This window comes from Choloepus didactylus, chromosome 15 (genome assembly GCF_015220235.1).
Source record: "Choloepus didactylus isolate mChoDid1 chromosome 15, mChoDid1.pri, whole genome shotgun sequence".
In the NCBI taxonomy this organism is placed as follows: Eukaryota; Metazoa; Chordata; class Mammalia; order Pilosa; family Megalonychidae; genus Choloepus; species Choloepus didactylus.
In genome coordinates this window covers 13,709,191-13,731,342 of record NC_051321.1, presented here as the reverse complement: position 1 = coordinate 13,731,342, position 22,152 = coordinate 13,709,191, and the positions used below count along the sequence as shown (strand labels likewise).

At 39.2% G+C, this 22,152-nt stretch overlaps 1 protein-coding gene across 2 annotated transcripts in view; it reads left to right on the top strand.

Annotated features, from left to right (window-relative positions):
• Positions 1-3,292: 3,292 nt before the first annotated feature.
• The window catches only part of INPP5F (inositol polyphosphate-5-phosphatase F), a 103,075-nt gene continuing 84,215 nt past the window's right edge, over positions 3,293-22,152 (top strand). For both annotated transcript variants that reach the window (XM_037805387.1, XM_037805388.1), the window contains exon 1: positions 3,293-3,521. In XM_037805387.1, coding sequence (XP_037661315.1) covers positions 3,425-3,521 — 97 coding nt within the window. In that variant the 5' untranslated portion in view covers positions 3,293-3,424. The remainder of the gene's footprint in view (positions 3,522-22,152) is intronic.

The window sequence follows — 22,152 nt, the reverse complement described above, 5'->3', positions numbered from 1 at the left end:
TTAGCAGACAAATCCATGAAAAATTGGCTAATTGGTCATATGTTAAAATATGGCTTGTGAGTGTCCTCAGCTCTTAACCCTAGGTTAAGCCACTCTGACTGCAGGCCTGAGAAATTAGCAGCCTCCTAGCAGGTAGAATATAAACACACACCCCTCCCAAAGCCAATTTTTCATACAGAGATAAGAGTGAGAGAAGTTCTCACAACATACAACATACAAGACTGTGGACAGACAGAAGGCAGAGATGATGTTAAAAATCAAATTTTACCAGGGCATGCCAAAAAATCCCAGAGAAAAATAATAAACCTGAAACTGAAAGGGGTCAAAGAAATCATCAGCCCCCAGAGTCAGCACAAAACCTACACTATCAGGACAGAGAGGCTTCAAGGAGTGTGGCTGTCACACTATTAAGGAGTCAAGGGTCATAGCCAAACCTTGGTAGAACGTCCACAGGAAACCGAGCTAGATATGTTTCTCACATGGTGGAAGGTTGACAATATGGCTACTTAAGCTGGTTGGGACATTTACCATCACTTCACATAGGTTCAATTATATGAACACATTTCCTCATATTCATTAATTTCAGGGCTGGAAGAACCCTTAGTGGTCATTTCTCTTAACAAATAAGGAAGCAGACTAAAAGAGATTAAGTGATTTGATGGACATTGCACAGAACTGGCTAGAACCTAACTTTCTAGTGAATGCACTTAAATTAATGGAAATATGCCATACATATAAAATAATATGTATATCGTGTATGATGGTCATCCATGTTTACAAAATGGAAGAGTATCACATGATCTGTCCACTCTAAGCTGGTGGGACAGGAGGCCAGGAGGGTCTCAAATTAGTATCTAGAAAACAGTGATGAAGGGTGATGGGCAGCCCCAGGCCAAGGATGGATTCACCAGCCTGGGAGTGGAGAAGCTTCAGGGTCAGGACTCCAGGTAAGCAAGCAGGGTTTAGGATTTAGGAAATCCATAGAAATAGCAAGGGAGACTGACGTTTCTCAGTGACAGAGAGTATTTACTCTTTTCACTCATTCTGCCGAGGATGCATTCAGAGCCTGACTAAGAGAGAGCAGGGTGTCATTTGGATCAAATACACCACAGGAGCCTCTTACCTCCAGGTTTTCTTTCCTACTGACTCTGCTTGTTGTCTCTGCATTTACAGGTAACCAACCCCACACAATGACACTAGTTAATGACTGACTTCTGTTTTCTGTGCACCTGCTGTTAGGCAGATTTAACTAATTAATTTCATTTAAAACAGTAACTCTTAATCCAGGCTGCACATTAGAATCACCTGGGGAGTTTAGGACAAAAATACTGATGCCAAAGCCCCACCCCAGAGATTTTGGTTTAATTGGTCTGAGGTCAAAACACTGGTATGTTTGAAAAACTCCTCAGGTGATTCCAATAGGTAGCCAGGGTTGACAACCACGGATTTAAACATCCAGAAAAATCTCTATCAACTAATCCATGGTTATAAAACAGTTATGAAAGCATTATTTCATGTCAAGCAATGAGACTCATTAAAAAATAATGAAATAAAAAATAATGAAATAATTCCCAGAACATACTGTCTACGTAGGACTTTCTCATCTATTCATTTTTGCTAAGAAAGTCAACATACGGCTTAGTTCGACAAATTTGAAACTGATGGTTCCACTGGACTTTTTTTTTTAATTATCACTTTCTTGTCTCTATTATCTTCTTTTCTAAATCACATCACAAAGATTTGTTATAGTAATCACCCCTCTTGACCCTTATGTTGACATAGCCTAGAAGGCATGGTACTTATCAGAGAAGATTCCAGGACTTTTTGTCTTCATGGGATTTTCTGTGCTATGGAAATTCAAAGGAGAAATCTGTGTGGGTTGGAATAATTAGTAATGTGGAACTCCTTCCTGATTTTGGACTCTCTCTCTTTTATCTGAGGAGAAAGTTAAAAAGTATTGTCTCCCTTATATCTCATCTCTTGCTTTCCTTCCTTCCTTCCTTACCTCTTCTTTCCTTCATTTCTTTCCCCTTCCTTCCTTCCTCCCTTCCTCCCTCCCTTCCTTCCTTGGCATTAGAGAAGGCAGTAAACAAGAGTAAAAAGACTCACTGATTTATAGTACTGGGAGAGTAAAGGTCATTTAATTCAACCACCATCTGAGGCCAAGATCACACAGCTCTATAGACCCAGAGTTGGACTGGAACTCTGAGGCCTGACTCCCAGGCCCCACTCTGTTCAAAACACTGCCTAGCCTTTCAAGATAAACTGAGCTGAGACATGCCCGGGAAGGATTCCTCCTTCCACAGAGGTTCTCCAGCTATCGTATCATTGCCAAACCATATCCCTTCCACTTCATTAATTGATAATTATTAAGTCTCAGACCCATCCGGCTTAATTCGGCATACACAGCTTCTGTACTTGCTCTCTTCTCTCTATTTAGACCCTTTGCTGCTGATCCTTTGTGTATTTTTTATTGTTGCACGTTTCTCACTAATGTGCATTTATTGAATGCCTGTTGTACTCAAGCGTCGCGGGATTCTAATAACGGCTCTAAGGCCAAGACACAAGGCGTCTCCACTCCGCGGAGAGCCTGGCTAGGGGTGGACTCCGCAACCAGTCCCGTGGGGCTCTGGTCTCTGCAGACAGCTCAGGCTTGCAGGTCAGGTGCTCAGCGCCGCCCTGGGTGATGTGTCCGGCTGGATTTAGGAATTCGGCCTGGCTTTCCTTAGGGCTGGTGGTGAAAGGAATGAAAAACCCGCCGGCGTGGGCGTTGGAGGCTCCACGAGCAGGTTTCTACCCCAAAGGCTGCGCCCGCGGGGGCGTTCGGCCTGGATCAGCCAAGCTCAGATCTCGCCGGCTGCCGCCAAGGGTAGGAAGGCGGGCCCGGCCCGGAGAGGAGCCTGAGGAAGAGCGGAAGGAGAAGGGGGGGCGGGAGGAAGGAGAAGGGGGGCGGGAGGAGGAGGGAGATGTGGGATGGAGGAGTTACGAACTGAAGGAGGAGGAAGAGATTGAGGAAAGGAGCCGGAAAGAGCAAGCGGGGAGAAACCCGGCAGAATAAGCGGGAGAAGGGCGAGGGTTGGGGGAGTAGGCGGCGGGGAACGAGCCAGGTAAGGGGAGGAGTCTGGGCGGGGCGGGGGAGGAGCCGAGGAAGGGGAGGAGCCAGGAAGGGGTGGAGCCGGGGGAGGAGGTCGCCCCGGCTGCGGCCGCCGCTGGGGCGCGTTCTGTTCTCTCGGGTCCAGCCGACTGGGTGTGCTCTCTCAGCCGCTGCTCCCAGGCGCTGTCCCTTCCCGAGACGCCGGTTCTGGCGGCCCCGGCCGACGAGGACGCCCCGGGCGCCCCCCGCGGGCCGTCGCCGCCGGGGCCGGGGGAACTCGGGCACGCGAGCGCGCTCGGGCCGCCGCCTCTGTCGGCGCCCGGAGCCGGCATGGAGCTCTTCCAAGCCAAGGACCACTACATCCTGCAGCAGGGCGAGCGCGCGCTGTGGTGCAGCCGGCGGGACGGCGGCCTCCAGCTTCGACCCGGTGAGGCTGGCGGGGGCAGGGCGGGGCAGAGGGGGGCGCGGCCGGGCCCCTGAGCCGGGAGGAGCCGAGCCGGCCGGCGGGAGGCGAAGGCTCCAGCTGTCATTTTTCCTTGACCGGAGGGAGAGCGCGGGCAGCGCCCTCATCGAGCCCCTGCCCCTCTGCGGGAGAAGAAAGGGCTGGCGACCCTCGTCGCTCACAGGCGCACTTCCGCCTCAAGATCTTGGCGGCTTCGTCGGAGGGCACACCCGGAACCCAGCCTCTCACCGACCGCCCGAGGTCGGGGCCGGGGCCTCGAGGGCCGCGGCCGCAGGTGCCCGCCTCGGCCCTTCGCAGCTGCGCGGGCCGCGGGCTGAGTGGCCCGCTTTCCCTAGAAAGTTCGAGCGGGGTGCGCTTTGGTCTGAAGGCCTCTGCCATTCTGGGGTGACCGAGTAGTGGCTTCTCACATGCAAAGTCCCTTCACGAGTTCTGGGTTCTAATTCCGGAGTCAGGCCAGGAGCGACTGCGCGCGTTCAGTCGAACGTTCTGCGGGAGAGTCTCTCTTGACATCTGTGTGTCTGGTGCCTTGTTATTAAAGGTGTGACCTCATGATGGTTACCTCACAAGCCCCCGACTTAAGGCACCTTTTCTTTGATTGTAATACTACAATTAAGCTGCATTGTAATGTTAAAATTTTAATATTTTTGTGTAATGCTACTGTGCAATACAAAATGTGTTGTCGGTTGATGTTTGGGTGTCAGGTGGGTTGTTATGAGATGCCTAAATCTACAACAGCGAGTCTGCTTTAGGAAAACCTGTTTACACTCGTGACTTAAACAAGACCAGTCCCTGCCCTCAGAGAGCCAACCGTCCAGGGGATTTCCTCTTTGAGGGGATGGGTAGCACCTGGCCTTTATAGGTTGCCAATCCTTTCTCCTCATCTGCTTCAGAGATCTTTTCACTTTAGAAAAATGTGCAAATAAAGTTCTTTAAAGAAATAGCCAGAGAATTTCAAATTTACTTTTAATTTTTGTATGTAATCTAGACAAAAGAATTACATGGTGTTGAATTGAAAAGGGCAGAGTGTCCAAATGGGCTTTTCCTTTCACAGCAGTGACCATTAATGGGATGGTTTCAAGGACAAGACCTCTTAATATTTATTCCTACCTTCCACAGTAACTTTGCAAAGCAGGTGGTAGTATCCTCTTTTTCAGATAAGGGAGAGGTATGAGAAATTACTCTTATTTGGGGCAGTTTGACCAACCCCGGAACATTTCTGGCAAGCCCCACTGTTTCCTTAAAAGAACTGTTAGTTGATTTGCCAAAGTAGTGGAGAACTTTTATTATTATTTTTTTTAAGGCTCTGGCTGTATTTCTTAGTATTACTTTTTTTTTTTTTTTCTTTTTCTTTTGCTATTACATTTTATTTCCTCCAATTAGAATACAGGAGAAATGAATGACTGCACCCAGATAAGGTTATTGTTGATGTTGGCACAGAAGTTGTTGAAGATAGGCTAATTTTGGCCAGTCTCAGTCTTGATCTCATCTGTGTGTTTCCTGATTTGACCACTTGCCTGGTTCCCCCTCACTCTCCTTCCCCCACCAGCATAGGTTTGTAGCTTGAAGAAAAGTAAACAACAGAATTTCCCAGGCTGTGAGAAGAGCCACCCCCTTGTATTCGCAGAGCTTAGACTATTAGAGGTGGGTGGAACTTGAGATCTTCAGCTCATCTGACTGATACAAACATTTCTGTGCCTCAGTTTCCTCAATTATAAAGTGAGGGTTGGGTTTTTTTAGGCCTTTACTTGTATGTAATGAAAATGTGTTTTAAAACAATACCTGTTTAAGGGTTTAATGTTTAGAGGACAAGAATTGATGTGCTTCATGAAAAACACTCAGGAAATCCTTAGATGGTCACTTGTGTATTTGGACAGTGAAATGATGCATATCTAAATAGGGTGGATTGTCTGTGTTTCTTTCTCTTAGCCTCTAAGATTGACAGATATGAACCAACACGGTGGAATTACGTGGTATGGGGGCTGGTCTCTGGAGTTCTCTGAATAGGAGGGGTTTTAAGCAAATCACTTGTTTTTCTGTTTGGTTTGTGTTTGTCTCTTGCACACAGGAGGGGCTCCAATCCTAATGGCTGCTTGGGGAGACTATTCCCCTGAAGTGAAGTAGGTCAGCTCCTCTGGAATGTGGGCTAGTGACTTTACGCCCATACTTCTGAGCTAGAAAAATTCGTGTAGCTGAGCAGGACTGAGCTTTTAAGGAATATTCATGGGGTAACCTGGGTCCAGATTTTGGATTAAGCAATGTGGTTTGGATTACTGTTTATTTATTTATCCAAAGACCATTATCAGAAGGCAAATTAAAAACATTTTTTTTTCTGAACAAAAAAAATGGCTGTAGCTTTTACAGTTAATTCCCTCATTCATAGGATATACTAGACCTCACACTGAAGTATACCAAAAATCTAGAGGAGGGAAGAGGCCATTATGTTTCAGAAGTAATGTCCAGTTTTGATCTTTAGGTGTTCAAATATAAGCCAGTTAATAAAGAATCCCATGTACTTGACTTCACATCATAGTTTTTCCTATCCAATATTCAAGATCCTTTCTGAATAATGTCTGTTTAATAATGGTGTTTAATCTAGTAGATGCTTTTCATTTCCAGTCTTTTTCTATATTTGGAATGACCTCATTATTGAACTTTCTTCCTGTGCTTTTATGACTGGTTTTGCTATTGTTTGTAGTGAAAGCATTTCAAATCTTATATTGTTTCTTATGGTTATTTAGCTCAATAGATTGCTGACTAAGTCCTTTTCTTTTCCAAGAGACAATATTATAAGGCCAAAAAGAGCTTGCAGGCATTGTGGTTTCTACATTTTTTTTGTGGCTATTGAACAACCTGAAACAGAATTTTTCCCCCTAGATACTTCTGAAGAATCAGTATTGACGATGATATTTAAGGTTAAAATGATTGCTCCCTCAGCCTGGAATGTTTGTTACTGTTAGCTCCTTTTCCTGAGTAGTTCATTCTATAAGATCCAGTTCAGATGCCACCTCTGCCTTGTGCTCATCCTAGCCCTCGTCCCTGGGGCAGAATTATTGGCCACCTTTATTGTGTTTACAAACACTTTATACACTTAGTACACCCTTTGATGATAGCCCTTACTGCATTGCATCATAATAATTTGCTTACTTCTTCCCCAGTGGATAGTTACTCCCTAAGGCAAGGACAGTATTTAACTTATCTTGATCTCTCTGGACTTTTAGAATGCTAAGGACACAGGCATTTTTTGTTGAGTTGAGCTGAATTAATTTTAAGTCCAAGTGTTCTCTCATTAATATCATTGCCTTAAAAATACACTATGTAACGAAACAACTGAAGATATGTTTAATGAATATTGTACTTATTGGAAGTAATATAAAAAAATAGAATGTTGTGTTGTGTTTATTTTAGGCCCTGTTTTTTTTTTTTTTTTGTGAACTTTAACATACATACATAACAGTGATAACTTTCAGTGTACAATTTCACAAGTAGTTAGAGAGCAAATTTCAACGTATGTCATGGGTCACTGTTCCATGGCTTCAGCCATTTCCATTGTAAAATATAACATACACCCAGAAAGGTGTCAACTCTCAATGTACAGCTCAGCAAACAGTCACATAGGTAATTTAAAAAATTGTTATGGGTTACAGTTCCACAGTTTCACTTCATTCCTTATTATGCAATACAAGGTACGTACAGGAAGGTGAGGACCTTCAAGGCACAATTCATTGAGCAGCTATAGAGCAAATCCCAAAGGATGCTATAGGCTACAGTTCTGCTATGTCGTTTAACTCCTTCCAGCCATTCCAACACCCCAGCATCTAAAAAAAAATCTATAATTATATAAAGTTTCAGTATTTATAGATCTTTGTTATATTTTATTTCGTTTGTTACTTTACCTTCCTCTCAATCTCTTTCTCCAACTTTAGGGTTGTCTATACAGTGAGCACCCTAACTTGTTCTAATTGAAAGGGGTTGTCTACAGTATGGGGAAGGGGACTGCATTCAATAGTTGATCTTAAAAAGGCTGTTACCTCTGGGTGTTAGGACTTGTCTAGTATAGGAGCATTCTGGTGGATTTAAGTTTCTAAAAGATAAAACTTGTTGAGTGCATCTTTTATGGAATCTCAGGTAGGGAATTAGGTATTTGGGGACTACTTTTGGTAACGGCATGGCATGCTGTGTCCAGTTGGGATGTCTAGCTGGCGCTTGCATAAGAGAAACCTCCAGAATATAGCCTCTTAACTCTATTTGGGATCTCTCAGCCACTGTGACCTCAGCTTTTTACCTTCCCTTTCCCCCCTTTTTTGGTCAAGTAGGCATTTTCAATCCCTCACTGCCAGGGCCAGGCTCATTCCTGGGAATCATGTCCCATGTCACCAGGGAGATTCATTCCCCTGGGAGTCACGTCCCTCATTGTGGGGGGAGGTGTGTGTGTTAATGAATTTATTTGCCAAGATGGGCTCAGAGAAATAGGCCCTGTTTTGAATGTCTTTTAATTGGAGCAGAAAATCTCTGTTCACTTGAGTGAAAAAATGTGAGAAAGGGTGCATTTCCCTTGTGCTATTTTTCTATATGGTTTAGTATCACCTTTGTTTGGGGTAATCTTTGTGGTAGTATTCCTTATAATTTTCTTCTTTACTATTGTTTACATTTTCTTTTCAGTTTTTCCTTCTAGCCAAACAGCTAAGTGTTGTTATTTTTCTGCTGTGTTTTTTTTTTTTTTTTTAATGAGTAGCAAGTAATCTGTATTTATACATACCATTGCCTTTTGGTGGATGCTTATGTCTATTTGCAAGCTTGTGACACCAGAGGAAAAATATTTAAGTTATTTTATTTTCTATCAGGGAAAATGATAAAGCACAGTGTAATCATCCAGTTGTTTCCAGGAGTGGAGTTTAATTTATGAGACTAAGAATTGTAATTTAAAGACTTAGAAAGGAATATAATACAGTCCACTTTGGGAGGAGGGTGATATGATATGTTCTTATCTCTTCAGTCTTAGAATTGCTTCCTCTAGTCCTTGTGGACTTGTCTGTTATGACAGTGTTATATAATTTACTGCTGTGTGTTGCCTCATTCTATTCTGAGACTGAGTGTCCACAGAAAGACCTCAAAGCATCTGTCATACACATAACATTCCTAAGCAGATAAACCATATATAGAGAGGTAATACTCTGAATGATGAATACCAAGGAAGTTTTTGGGAGGGGATGTTAGCTTTCATTTAGATTTTATGGAAACAAAGTTTTACTGTCCTCAGAATTATCTTTGATAATTACATTATTTTATAATATGTCATATGAAGTTAACTTTTTTTGCATGGGAAATTTTATGTAGGGAATTGAAATCTACATAGAACATTTATTTCTTTTGAGGAATTGTATTTTATGAAACTCTGTATTTATTTTACTTGGAGTTTTACGTCACCTAGTATTTACTTCAGAGAAAAAAGATTTTGAGTTTTACCTTTTTAAAAAATCATGTTTGCTAAAAATTCATGAATTACCATGACAAAATGTAATAGGACATTTTAACTTAAAATGCTGAATTATTGAATATATTGTAAAAATCTTTCTAACCATTTTTGTTGTTGAATAACCAGGTTTTTTTCCTAGTATCTTTAGCCTTTGGTTTCTTTAAAATGGTTTCTTTAAAATGACCAATTTTATACCCTGAACTACTTTTACGCCATCTTTTATATTACTAACAGGCTAGCAGTTGGGTTGAACAGGTCTGTATGAATTTTTTTTATGTATGCTTATTTTTCTGCATGCAAGATAGAAAAGAATCATCTTTCCAAACTCTCCCCGATCCCCCTTTAGTTTAAAAAAAAAAAAATCTTTCTAAGGTAACTGACAGTTTTTGGAAACAGGTTTTGCAGATTGTGGAAAACTTTTGTGTATATTTTGTTTTCATTGGCAACTGAGGGATTAATAGTAGCTAAAAATAATGGCTTTTTTTTGAGCACTTTTCTGAACTAGATGCTGTTCTAAGCCCTTTACATGTATTATTTCATTTCACCCTCACAATAACCTCAGGAGGAGGGTTCTAGTATTCTCATTTTATAGGTAAGGCAACTGAGGCACAGCAAAATAATTTGTCCAAGTAAGAGAGAGCCAGGCTTCTAACCCAGTATGTGATTCCAAAACCAGATTTTTCTCAATGTTGACAAAAATGTTTTATGAATTTTTTTACCTTCCTGACCATAAAGTTATAGAACTTAGATTTGTATGGGTAATATCTGAAATCTCTCCTAAGCTATCATAATCTTTACAGTTTAGGCTATATGGAGAATAAAATAACCTCTCAGATATCAAAGCAAGTACATTGAGGGATGATCTATATAGAATGAAACTGATGACAATGGGACTTCTGGTTTGTTTTTGACTTTATACCTTCCCTGACTCCTTTTTTTTTTTTCAAAATTAGTTTATATACTTACAGGAGACCTTGTTATATAATAGATTGACTAGCTGTTTCTCCAGCTATGGTCAGTGTATCAGGTTTCTCTTAAGCTTTCAGAACATTTGCAGTTTGAGAAGGGAATAGATACAGGGTAGATCTTTGAACAGAAACATTGATATGTACTGGACAGGAACTATTTCAGCCAGTGATGAGCAACCTGAAGCCTTTCCCAGTCTAGCTTTGCAAGAGTCCTAGATCCAGTTTCACGGCATCCTCTGAGAGCCTACAAAGCAAAGGGGAAAAGAGGAGAAAACGTCTGGAGGTTAGCCACCTTCAAAGACAGCAGGAACCTTATGGGAATCGTTGGCTCCTAGAAGTTTGTGTTCTGGCCAGGCCATGGTCAGCAGAGGCCAGGATTTGCCAAAGGCTAATCTCGGAAGAGAGGCTTCTCAAGAGCCTTCTGAGTGGGGTATGCAGGTGCCAGAACTCAAGGTGCCCTGACATCTGGCTCTTTGAGAACTTGGCCACGTTGCTGCTGCTCCAGGATGCCTCCCTTGGCTCCCCTTATCCCAGGTACCTAGCCTAACACAGCCCGAGCAGGGAAAGGGAGATGCAGATTCATCCCTGTATCTCTGGCAGCTGGCCCACAGTAATTAGACCTTCAGTAAAAGTTGTACTGAAGGAATTGAAATAATTCTAGTCCTTGATCTACCCTGTATGCCTTGAGCAACTCATTCCATCTGTTTTAGCTTCCCTATGTGTAAAGCAGGGATGATGTTAATTTCTACCTCATAGGAGTCATTGAGAGGATTAAATGCAGAAGAACTGCCTTTTACCACCTTAAAAAAGCCATCCTAATTTCTCGTTGTCATTTTATTCATAAAGGAGGTAATCTAATTTTGAAGGCTGTATTAGTCAACAAATTTATTCTCTTTTTGAATGAAAATAAATGGGATCCATAGCCATTTTTATTTTTCCTAAACTGGCATAAGGCAGAGAAGTTTGCTTGTTGCCGATTTTGGCCCTTGTGATTTATGATGGAATTGACTGATGTATTTGCAGATAGATATTAAACTATTGGAAAATTGAATTAGTTTGGCTGTGCTGTTGATTTGGTGCAGTTTCAGAAGCATAGTTCAAACCTCATTTTGGCTTGATTTTATGGGGATTTAATTGTGTTAGTTCTTTACAAGGTGTGTTGCTATCTCTCTTTTTGTTAATTGTGTTATTGCTGTTTAAATATGTTTTAAAATATAATGTTTTTAATTCTAGCCTTACAAATATAAGTTTAGAAAGTAACAGTAAGGTTGCAGAACCCCTAACGAATAATTACCCATTAGCTGGTCTAAGTCATTAATCCTATATCAGCTGACCATAATTAAGCTGAGAAGAACATTAGAGTCAGAGTATATTTAACAAAATAAGAAAATTATACAGTTTTTAATTGTTAGTGATATTGACAATACATAAGTAAAAATGCTTAAGTAGTATTTTTAGAGTCAGGGTAAACACTGAACATTTAGCATTGTAGTACTATCACAGCACATACTGGTAGTACCATGTTCTGTTAGGAAGACTCATTTTGTGGTTGCTGTGAGACCCTTAAGGAAACTGCTTCTATTCGCCAAAAAAGCATCCACTCAGGCTTGCTTGCTTTGGTGAGGTTGTTGAAGTGAAATACAGGTTGGTTTTAAGTCAGTGTTCCTTGGTGTTCTTTAAGTTATTTCATTTTAATTTGAATTTCTTTCAAGTTTAAACTGTGTATTTCTTTAGCTTGATAGTAGCCTATTTGAAAGTATATAGATTTTTTTTTTGAATCTTAATTTTTGAAATAGCTTTTTACTTTGTTACATGAACTTCAGATTTCACTATATCTTTAATATCAGTATGTACAATTTGAGATAATAACATCTAACTGAAATGTTAGAGAATTTTAAACATGCCATAATGCTTGTATCTTTAATAGTTTGCATGTATAGTATTGTTGATATATCATGGTATGATTATACATTGCTTTTATGCCAGATATAAATGTTCTTCTCACTATTTCCAGCAACCCCCACCCCCCCCCCCACACACACACACCTCCACCCACACCCACACCCACACCCACATCCACATACTTCGCAGGGGACCAGTAATAGTTTGCTCTTTTCCCTCCTGGGCAGCTGTGCTTCTTGACTTCCAGGATTCATCTTTAGTAGCTGTGGCATTTATTCCCTTTTGCACCTTTCAAAACTAATTTAGTATTATATTACTTTCTCCTTAACATTACATTAAATCTTAAATATTGTGAAGTTATTCACTTATTCTTTCAACAAACATTTATTGAACACTTGTCTGCCAAGCATTGTGCCAAAGTAAAAAGATGAATAAAACACTGTCCCTCCCCTAGTTGAGGGACAGTTCAGTGGGGGACACACATACATGATTGTAGATCCTGTGATAAATCTATAAAGAGAGTTCTGTGGGATATTTGAACTGAATCCTAAAGTTTGAGATCTTTTCTGCGAAGATGGAAAAAAATGTATTTTTCCTTCCTAATAGCAAAGAAAATGGGAAGAAAGGTGCTCTTTGACTTGAATCTACAAAGTTCCTTTCATATATAGTCTGTTATTGTGTCTATCTATGGGAGCGGAAAATTTTGGGAGACACTGGCTGTATGTACTACTGGACTTTTACAGGTGTTTCTTTTGTTTTACAAGAAATAACTCTTCCTTCATTCTGACTTGGTGCTCAAAAAATGAAGTTTTGGAGAATAAATAAAGCCTAACTGGCCAAACTGTTGGAATTGGCACAAGTTTTTTTCTCCCCACCATGCTGTGACTCAAGTTGTTTGATCCCGAATCAGTTCTTCATTTGAGGCCAAGGAAAATGGCAAATCCTAGACTTAATGGTAGGTTTGAAGGCAGAGCTTTTGTTGGTGAGGACTGTACAAACAATCTGAGATGGAAGAGGAAAAGCTAGGAAATTATTTAAATGCCAGTTGGGAGAGAGGTTACATCTATTTAATGACCAAAGCACTAATTTTATGAAGCCTGTTGAGGAAAGGAAAATACCAATTGTTTGCTCACCATCCATGCATTGATTTAGTTCTCAGAATTGTGCTTCTGAACATTAAAAGAACAGTTTGGGGGAAAGTAGGAGTTTAGTGATATATCCCAAGACATTGCTGTTTCTTGGTGGATGCAGTATGAATTGCTTATCTAAGGATTTATCTAATCCTTTGAGTTGGATGTATTTTCAGCTTCTTAAGATAATAAGTGTGGAAAGTTTTAAGCTGTGCTTCTTTTCATTTGTTCCTGAGCCAAACTTTTGTGTTTCCTATGCTGATATTCCGAATGTACTGTGAAGTCCATGCATTTCATGATTATGTGCAATTTCCATTAGGACCTCTCTGGCTTAATATTATTGTCTTACCTTTCATGAAAGACTTTTTTTTTTATTTTTTTAAAGCCATTTTCTTCTTGTTTTTTTTGAGTTGTACCGGGTCTTTTCTTGAGATGTGACAATTAGAACTTCATGTTCCAGAGAGAGACTAAACAATTTTGGATATTGTAGAGTTTTAGAAAATGTTTCTAATATCCTTCATGATAATAAAAACTTTGTGGGCTTCTTGCTGCATTGTAATTAGATCCCTATTTTAATAGAAACATCTTTAGAAATTCTTAGATCCTTTTCCTAAGTGATAACTAACAGATTTGCAGAGTTACTCATCTTTTAAGTATTCTTGGGACTATTTTTTGAAATGTTTCCTTCTACTGGGTTAGACTGAGATGGCTGATTTTATGCCAGCTCACCATATTATGAGATCTTTATGCAGTTTTGGTGTTTTGTTAGAAGAGATTTTAAAGTTCTACACACCATAGGTACCATCTTTGAATCAGACCGATAGGATAAAAATAAGCTATTAAAGTAGGTTCCACCCAGTGACCTACAATCTTTTAGACCAGTAATTTGTAATTCTCAACCTGGCTGTAAATTAGAATCACCTGGGGAAGATTTAAAAAGAAAAAAATACCTGTGCCAGGTTCCCACTCTAACAGATTTGAGCCCGGGCATCAGTATTTTATAAAGTTCCTAAATGATGAAAATAAACAGCCAGGATTGAGAAATCAAATTATTTCTTAACCTCTTTTTCTGGTCTAATTAAATTCTGAGAACTAAGACATGGATGACCTAACAATTGGAATTTTTGCTTCCTTATCTGAGAAGCTTTTCCTCATTGGTGTTGGTGATTGCCTTTTCAGAGCAATGATGTTCTTTGTTTTAAGCACGAAGTGAAACTTGGGTCTGATTATTTATGCATACTGTGGCACCTTTTTTGAAAAAAATTTTTCTAGACACAAATGAAATTTTCTATGAATTTCAGCATTTAGGCAGAACACAGACTTGTTCTTGGGCTGAGAGAGTGCCCTCACTCTGGGCTCTTGGAATGAATGACTCATGCTCTATGCAGATGCACAATACTTAAATCACTTGTTTTCTGTGTACCAGGAAGAGGAGGGTATATGAAAATAGAAGCCATGTACTGCCAAATGGATCTGGAATAAGAGTGGAAATATTGACATAATGGTCAAACAATTGGGTTTATGACAAAAATTTAGGTCTTTGGGTATATTTTACTTTAATTATTTCACTAATTAAAATTTGGCATTATTTCTAAAATGCTATATTTTTATAATTTATAAGCAACTCTGTTCCCTATTAGATAACTTTAATATCCTTAAGTATTTTAAAACTTACTTGGGAATTTAAAATGTTTCTCTTTTGAATTTTTTTGTCACTGGAGTATATCTTTTGGGGGGAGGGTTAGAAAGCAATACGTTTGTTGCAGCAATTCAGTTACATGGCTGTTCTTTGTGAAAGGATAGTATAAGCACCACTGGCCATTTTCTCTGCCATTCTAATGGCTTCTGCCTTCAGAGTAGCCATTTAAAGTGGGCAACTGAGAGGGTCTACCAAATGTAGTAGCTGCTTATCAGCCATATGCCTAGACTAACAACGTCTATAGATATCCTCTATATCAACAGACTTTGCTAGTGCCAACTTGTTTTATTTCCTTAGTGAAGAGTAACAGATTTTTAAAAAATATATTTACATATTTTGAGGTGTGTATTATGTGCCAAACACTATATTAGAAAGCAAAGACATGGCAGTTAAACAAGACAGGCATAGAGCCTCTTTGCTTGTGCCAGTTACATTGTCTGCTTCAGATCCTTCTCTGTTGTCTTTGTCTCTTATCTCAGTGTTGGTATGAGGAGCCATGTACACTGCTGGAGGTTTTAAGATAATTTAAAATTGCCAAGAATTTTTAGGTATATCTTTCATTGTGAGAAATCACAGTTGTCATTTATTATATTTATTGAAAGACAAATGCTTTTATTATTAAAAGCTGCAGTATAGCAAAAACTGATATTTGGGGACTTCCTTTAAAAACAATAAAAACTTAAGATGTTAGTCTTGTTACAAGTCAATGAAAGTAAGAAGTTGGTAAGAGAAATCCATTTTCCGATTGAGTCTTTGATGCTTGGTTTATTCATTCGTTTATTCATTTGATTTAGTAACTGCTGAATGAGTGTCTGCTGTGTGTCGGGTGCTGTGCTAGACCACAGGTGTACAGCAGTAAACAAAATAGGCAAAGAATTAAATAAACTGTTATAGGGATTGAGACTTAATAGTCTGCTTTTAATTGGTTAGTTGAAACTGCATTTATTATAATTATTAATATATTAGGGGTTATTTCTACATTTTATTCTTGTTCTCCACTTACATGCTTTTTTCTTCTTCTTCTTTTTTTTTTTTTTCCTACCATTTTTCTCTCTCTTCTACTGGGTAGCTCACATTTTTGTCAGGTGTCTTTCTGTTGCTGATTAAAAGTTACACATTCTATTTATATTCTGTGGTTTTTCAAAACTTAGGACCCAGTATTCATTTTCACATACATAATTGAAGTTTACTAATATCTAGCTATGTCTTTTTCCCGAGCATGTTTTTACCTTCCTTTGACTCCGCCTCTTCTATCTTCTCCCTCCCTCCCATGAAGAGGGTTGGGGGAGGTGAGGGAGCTGATGATCAAGATTGATTTGCCATTTGGACCAGAATCAGGTTATTGAGACTGGATGCTCAGTTCTGAGTTGCATCTGAGCTGCAGATCTGTTTCATATTCAGAAGAAATAGAGTTCTGGGAGCAGATGTAGGCATTAAGATGTTCTCATAAAGCATTTATACTCTGAGATGGCCCTACCATAACATTTCATAATTCAAAAAACTTACTCAATTTGTTTTTAAAAAATTCTTTTCTTTTTTCTTTTTTCTTTTTTTTTTTTCTTTTTTAAGTCATGTGTAGACCCTTAAAAAATCTGTGGAGAGATTATGGAGAGGTAGGAACCTGACATTTTAAGTGCATGTATGTTCCTCGACTTTAGCTAAAATTTACTGAACAGTTATTATGAGTCAGACATTGTGCTAGGTACTTTCACATACTTATCTTATTTAATCATTAAAAACTTGTGAGTTAGATGGAATTTCCATTTACAAATGAAGAAATCAAAGCTGAGAGAGGTTCAGAGAGTGGCAGGGTCCTGCAGCAGAGCTAGGATTTTTTACCAGGGACTCTTGACACCAGATGTAGGCTGTTACCACATCACATCTGTTGTCTAGTCTTCCAACTCCAGAAACAAGTCCACTCTGTCACTTGAATCTCTGGCTTCAGGCTTGCCGTTTCATGCCCATCTTTTACACAGCTATTCTAATGTTCAATCTCAAATGCAAATCTTTCCTGTCTGGAGAAAAAGGCACCTGAATTTGCTCTCTGTTGTCTTCCTGATTGGGTCCCTGTTGAGTTATTCAGCTTCATTCTTACTGCTCCCTGCCTTATATCTCATGGCTCAGTGGAAACAAACTGCTTAGAGTTATCAATGCATTCAATAAATATTTGAGTGCCTGTTATATGTTTAGCAGCTTGCTGGATGCTCATAAGATAACAGCTTTTTTAATGATTCAGATGGTCTTGGCCCTGGACAAGGGCAGTGGCAGTGGAGATGGAGAGAAGTGAAAGATTCATCAGACATTGAGGAGATAGAATCAGTAAGACTTGTTGAGGAAGAAAAGGCATTTTGGATATCGTCCAGATTCTGGCTTGAGCAGCTGGAATGATGGTGGTGATCTGAAAGCTCTATTTAATATAAAATGAGAGTATTACACCAGAGAGCATTTGGTAGGGAAGCATATTGTTAGAAGGTGTGACGGACATAGCCCTAGATGAAGAGTGGAAAATTGTGTTCTGATTTTAACAAGCTGGGTAATGCTGGCAGTCACCTCTGCCAGCCTTGAAGTCTTTATCTGATATAGACCAGTTGACTTTAATTTTGCCATTTTAAATAGTTTCACGGACCCTTCTAACTTGATTCAATGCTAATTGCTATCTGACTTCAACTTGCCTCTCTTTTGGTGTCATTCTGGGGCTTTGGGAATTTTCAGAGAAGTTGAGACTTTGACCAGGGGCTTATGCTGTGAAGGTTCTTGACTCAGCCGCAGGAAAGAATTCAAGGACTAATCAGTGTGTGCAGCCAAACAAGGACTAGTCAGTGTGTGCAGCCAAAAAGTCTAATGTGAATGTACATGCTCAAGGGGAATGAGTGCGGACATTCTTCAGAGTAGGAGCAGCACTTTGGGGTGGGGATCCTTCCATTATAAGGACTTGGAGGGGCCTGTCCCCCTCTGGTTATGCTAATAAGGGATTGGTAAGCTGCACTTTTTATTGGTTCTTTTCAGGTGCAGACCTGAGTGAGGGCTAGGTGTGGGTGCCTAAAGGAGCTTTTTATTATGGGTCTTAGGGTCACTTCCCTCTCCTCCTTCCCTATCCCTAACTTGCCACATTTCATCCATCTGTCCATTCAGCATTTCGGAGTCTGCTGAGTACCATGCACTGGGGACATAATACTAAGGCAAGAGTAGGTAGTGATGAGCTTCTTGTTAGTTATGGAGTTAGGCGAGCCACCAGTTAGGTGCACTAAACCAAAATAAGGTTTCATGATGGAAATATATGCAGGGTTTAGGGAGGCTGCAAAAAAGAGACAGGTCAGTTTTACTGGGTGGGTGGAGTGGGGAATGTGTCATGGAAGACCTGTGACCCTTGTTCTGAGTGAGGAATGAAGAGCAGGCTGAAGTGGGTGGGGAGCAGCATTCCAGCCCAGGGCACATTGACGATTAGGAGGCTGGGAGTGGGAGAGTGGGGAGGCAGGAGGAAAGTGGACATGAGGGCCTTAAAAGTTTTTCCAAGGAATTTGGACTTTGTTTTCAAGGCTATGGAGAGTAGAAATAGTTTGACTGGATTAGCAATGTTTGTATTTATCTCTTTTTACCGCTTAATGTATTTATTTTACAATAGAAATGTTAGATAAGCCAGCCTTTAAGACAAAGAGCATCATTTGAAGTAAAGGCAGTTATTAAATCCTAATAAACAGAACTATTCATCAGAAAGATATAATAATCCTGAATCTGTATATGCCTGACAACATAGTCTCAAAAAAATAGAAGGCAAAAATTAAAAAGGAAAAATGGAAAAAAATACAAAAAGTGTGAGTTTTTAAAAAAACGTCTTTTGCAAAAACTAATAGGTCAAGCAGTCAAAAAATTTAGCAAGTCTGCAAAGGAGTTGAACAAAATGATGAGAAAGTTGATATAATTAACCCCCACCTAAAAGTTAAATAACTTTTTCTAATATTGAAATCTGTAGTAAGAAATATTTTTTACTTCATCATCTAGTGAACACTTACATGTATGTATGTACCAGAAAAAAGTTTCATGTTTTGACATTTACTCTACAGTGTGCAGTTTTCTATTTTCTGTGTTCTATTATTCTTCATTGTAATGCTGATCTCATTATGCAAAATTGATTTCATGGCCCACTAATGGATTGACACCCTTTTTCTTATAAACAGTGAGTTAAAGTATATATGCTTTTCAAGAATGCGTGGAACATTTATGAAGTGACTTTCTGGATTCCGCTTGCCACACTGCCAAGCCTCCAGCCCCTTTGTTTCCTCTCTGTCCTTCCCCCTGTTAAAGCATACTTCAAAGATAGACTTTGACTCCTATTTTTACTGAGTCAAGGCCATCTAATATGCTCATCTGCTTCTTTACTCCATTTCTATATATAGCTTTTGATCTGTCCAGACTTAGGAAAAAATGTAATGTCCTACTTTTCCAAGGTTAACTTTTACCCCTGTACTTTTGCTTTCATCATCTTCTGCTTTCTTTTCTTCCTTCAGTCTCTCCTCTCATTCTTCTATTTACATGTTTCTCTTGAACCATCCATCATGAACTCAGTCTTAATGGGTTTAACTGGTTCTCTGGACCTCAACAATTATCAGTGACTTTTTTTTTATTGTTATTATTATCTCAGTTGTCTTTTTTTTTTTAAACTCAGTTTTATTGAGATATATTCACATACCATACAATCATCCATGGTATACAATCAGCTGTTCACAGTACCATCATATAGTTGTGCGTTCATCACCCCAATCTATTTTTGAACATTTTCCTTACTCCAGAAAGAATCAGAATAAGAATAAAAAATAAAAGTAAAAAAGAACACCCAAATCATCCCCCCATCCCACACTATTTTTCGTTTAGTTTTTGTCCCCATTTTTCTACTCATCCATCTATACACTGGATAAAGGGAGTGCGATCCACAAGGTTTTCATAATTATACTGTCACCCCTTGTAAACTACATTGTTATACAATCGTCTTCAAGAGTCAGGGCTACTGGGTTGGAGTTTGACAGTTTCAGGTATTTACTTCTAACTATTCCAATACATTAAAACCTAAAAAGTGTTATGTGTATAGTGCATAAGAATGTCCACCAGAGTGACCTCTCGACCCCATTTGAAATCTCTCAGCCACTGAAACTTTCTTTCGTTTCATTTCGCATCCGCCTTTTGGTGTTCTCAATCCCACGCTGCCGGGTCCATATTCTTCCCCAGGAGTCATATCCTGTGTTTCCAGGGAGATTTACACCCCTGGGAGTCAGGTCCTATGTAGGGGAGAGGGCAGTAAGAAGTGACTAATTATTTTTAATTATTAGATGACAAAACTCAGGTTTGTTTTTTTGTTTTGTTTTGTTTTGTTTTTTGGACAAAACTCAGTTTAGAAAAACTTTATTGAAAACATCCTTCTAGTTATAAATTTTTATTTTCTTGAATGGGTGATGCACTCATGTGCTTCAGAATCCTCAAGAGAGGATAGATGTTTCAGTGTTATCTTTGATTTACTCTCTTCCTGTCCTTGGTATACCTTCCCTTGCTGTGTTACATGTTAGTCTCCTGTGCATTCATCAACCATTTACTCCAGAACCTCACTCTCCAAGCTAGTGCTATGTCATTTCAAGCCAAAACTCTTGCAAAACCTAATTTATTTCCCTACTCCCATTCTCTACCTCTTTTCAATATTGTCAGCATAATTCCTGGCTGTATAATCTTGTTTTGCTTATGTCATTCTCTGCCTGCCTATGGTCTCAGGGAAATGCATACTCATTAGCCTTGCATTCAGGTCTCTCCACAGTTGGCCTCCATTTACTTTTCTAATCTTATCAATTCAAATCCCTGGTCTCCTGTTATCTAGCTGTTTGCTCCTTTATTTTTATTTATTAGCCTGATCCAGTGCCTTGTTCCTGACAAAACTTGATAAGTATTTCTCTAACTACAAGACAAACCCTAGAACAAACCTTGTCCCTTCTTTACATTATTTTTCTTGCTGCTTTCCTATGCCTAAACTTCTATGTAATTGTCCCTGACTACTTTATCTCTAACTTTTTCTTTGTCCTCCAAACTCCTAGAGCTCATTTGGTCTCCAAGGGATAGACTCTACAACTGTGGTCTGTTCATTTGAGGGCAGGCTGGCAGGGTTAGGGTAGCCAGATCTGCTTTCCTTACCAGGAGTGTCTGTGTTGGGTGTTGAGACTTGGCCTGCCTGATACAGGGATCCTGCTCCCTATTTGGAAAGAAATCAGAATATTCCATGAATTTCAGTGCATAAATCATGAATTCCAGTGCAGTTAGAGTTAAATTTTTAAAAAGTAAGAAAGACATAAAATTAGTAAATGCCTAATTGTTCTAAAGATAATGAAAAAATGATAGATTTGTATAAAAATTAGAAACTGTGGAAATGTTTGCAAACATGTTTCAAGGGTTGATGTTTTTAATATAAGAAGAACCCTTATAAACCACTAAGAAATATAAAGAAAAATTATTAGAGGATACAAACAAGAAAATCATAGAAGACTGGAAAAGAAACATAGTAGCCAGTTTTATAATTAAATGTTATTCTTGCCAGCAGTGAAATGTTAGGCAATAGATGCCATCAAATTAGCAAAATTTTAAAAGAAATTATAAATTCTGGCAAAAATACTTTAAAACAAGCATTTTCTTATGCTACTGGCAGTAGAAAGCAATTTAATATTTGGGAGCCTTAAATTTTTTTTTTTTTTTTGACCTGGTAGTTCTATTCCGAGGATCCATCCTAAAGCATTAATTAGGGATGCAAAGTAAATATTTGCATAATGCTCATCATTTATCACACACAAAAAAATGTTTTTTTTTTTTTTTCAATAAGGAAAAACTGGAAATCACTTACATGCCCAAGAGTGAGGGCGTGCTTCCTTAGGTGGAATTACGCAGCCATGAAGTTTTGTTTTGAAAAATATTTTAAAGACATGGGAAGAAATACTCATGAAATATTATAAGAAAAAAATTAGTATATAATGCTCTATTCACAGTATTGCAATTTGGTATATAAACATATGACTTGACGTGTAGCAAAAAAATAAGCTATTTCTGGGTGGCAGGATTGGGGTGATAAAATTTTTTCCAATTTTATACAGTGTTACTATTATAATAAGAATGCATGTTATATGAAAATTTAAATATTGTCTTTTTGATGAGTTCCATTTAAAATTTCTGAGGGAGACACCGTAGGGTGTTGGTTAAGAGCCCAGGTCATGGAGTCATGCAAACCCAGTTTTGGATTGCAGCTCTGCCCCTTATCCATTGTATGGCTTTGGCTGTGTTACTTTTCTAAGCCTCCATTTTCTCATCTGTAAAATGGAACTCAGTAATACCTTCCTAACAGAGTTGTCAGGATTAGAAATGATATTGTTTATAAGAACCTTTTGCAACCTGGGTTTCACAA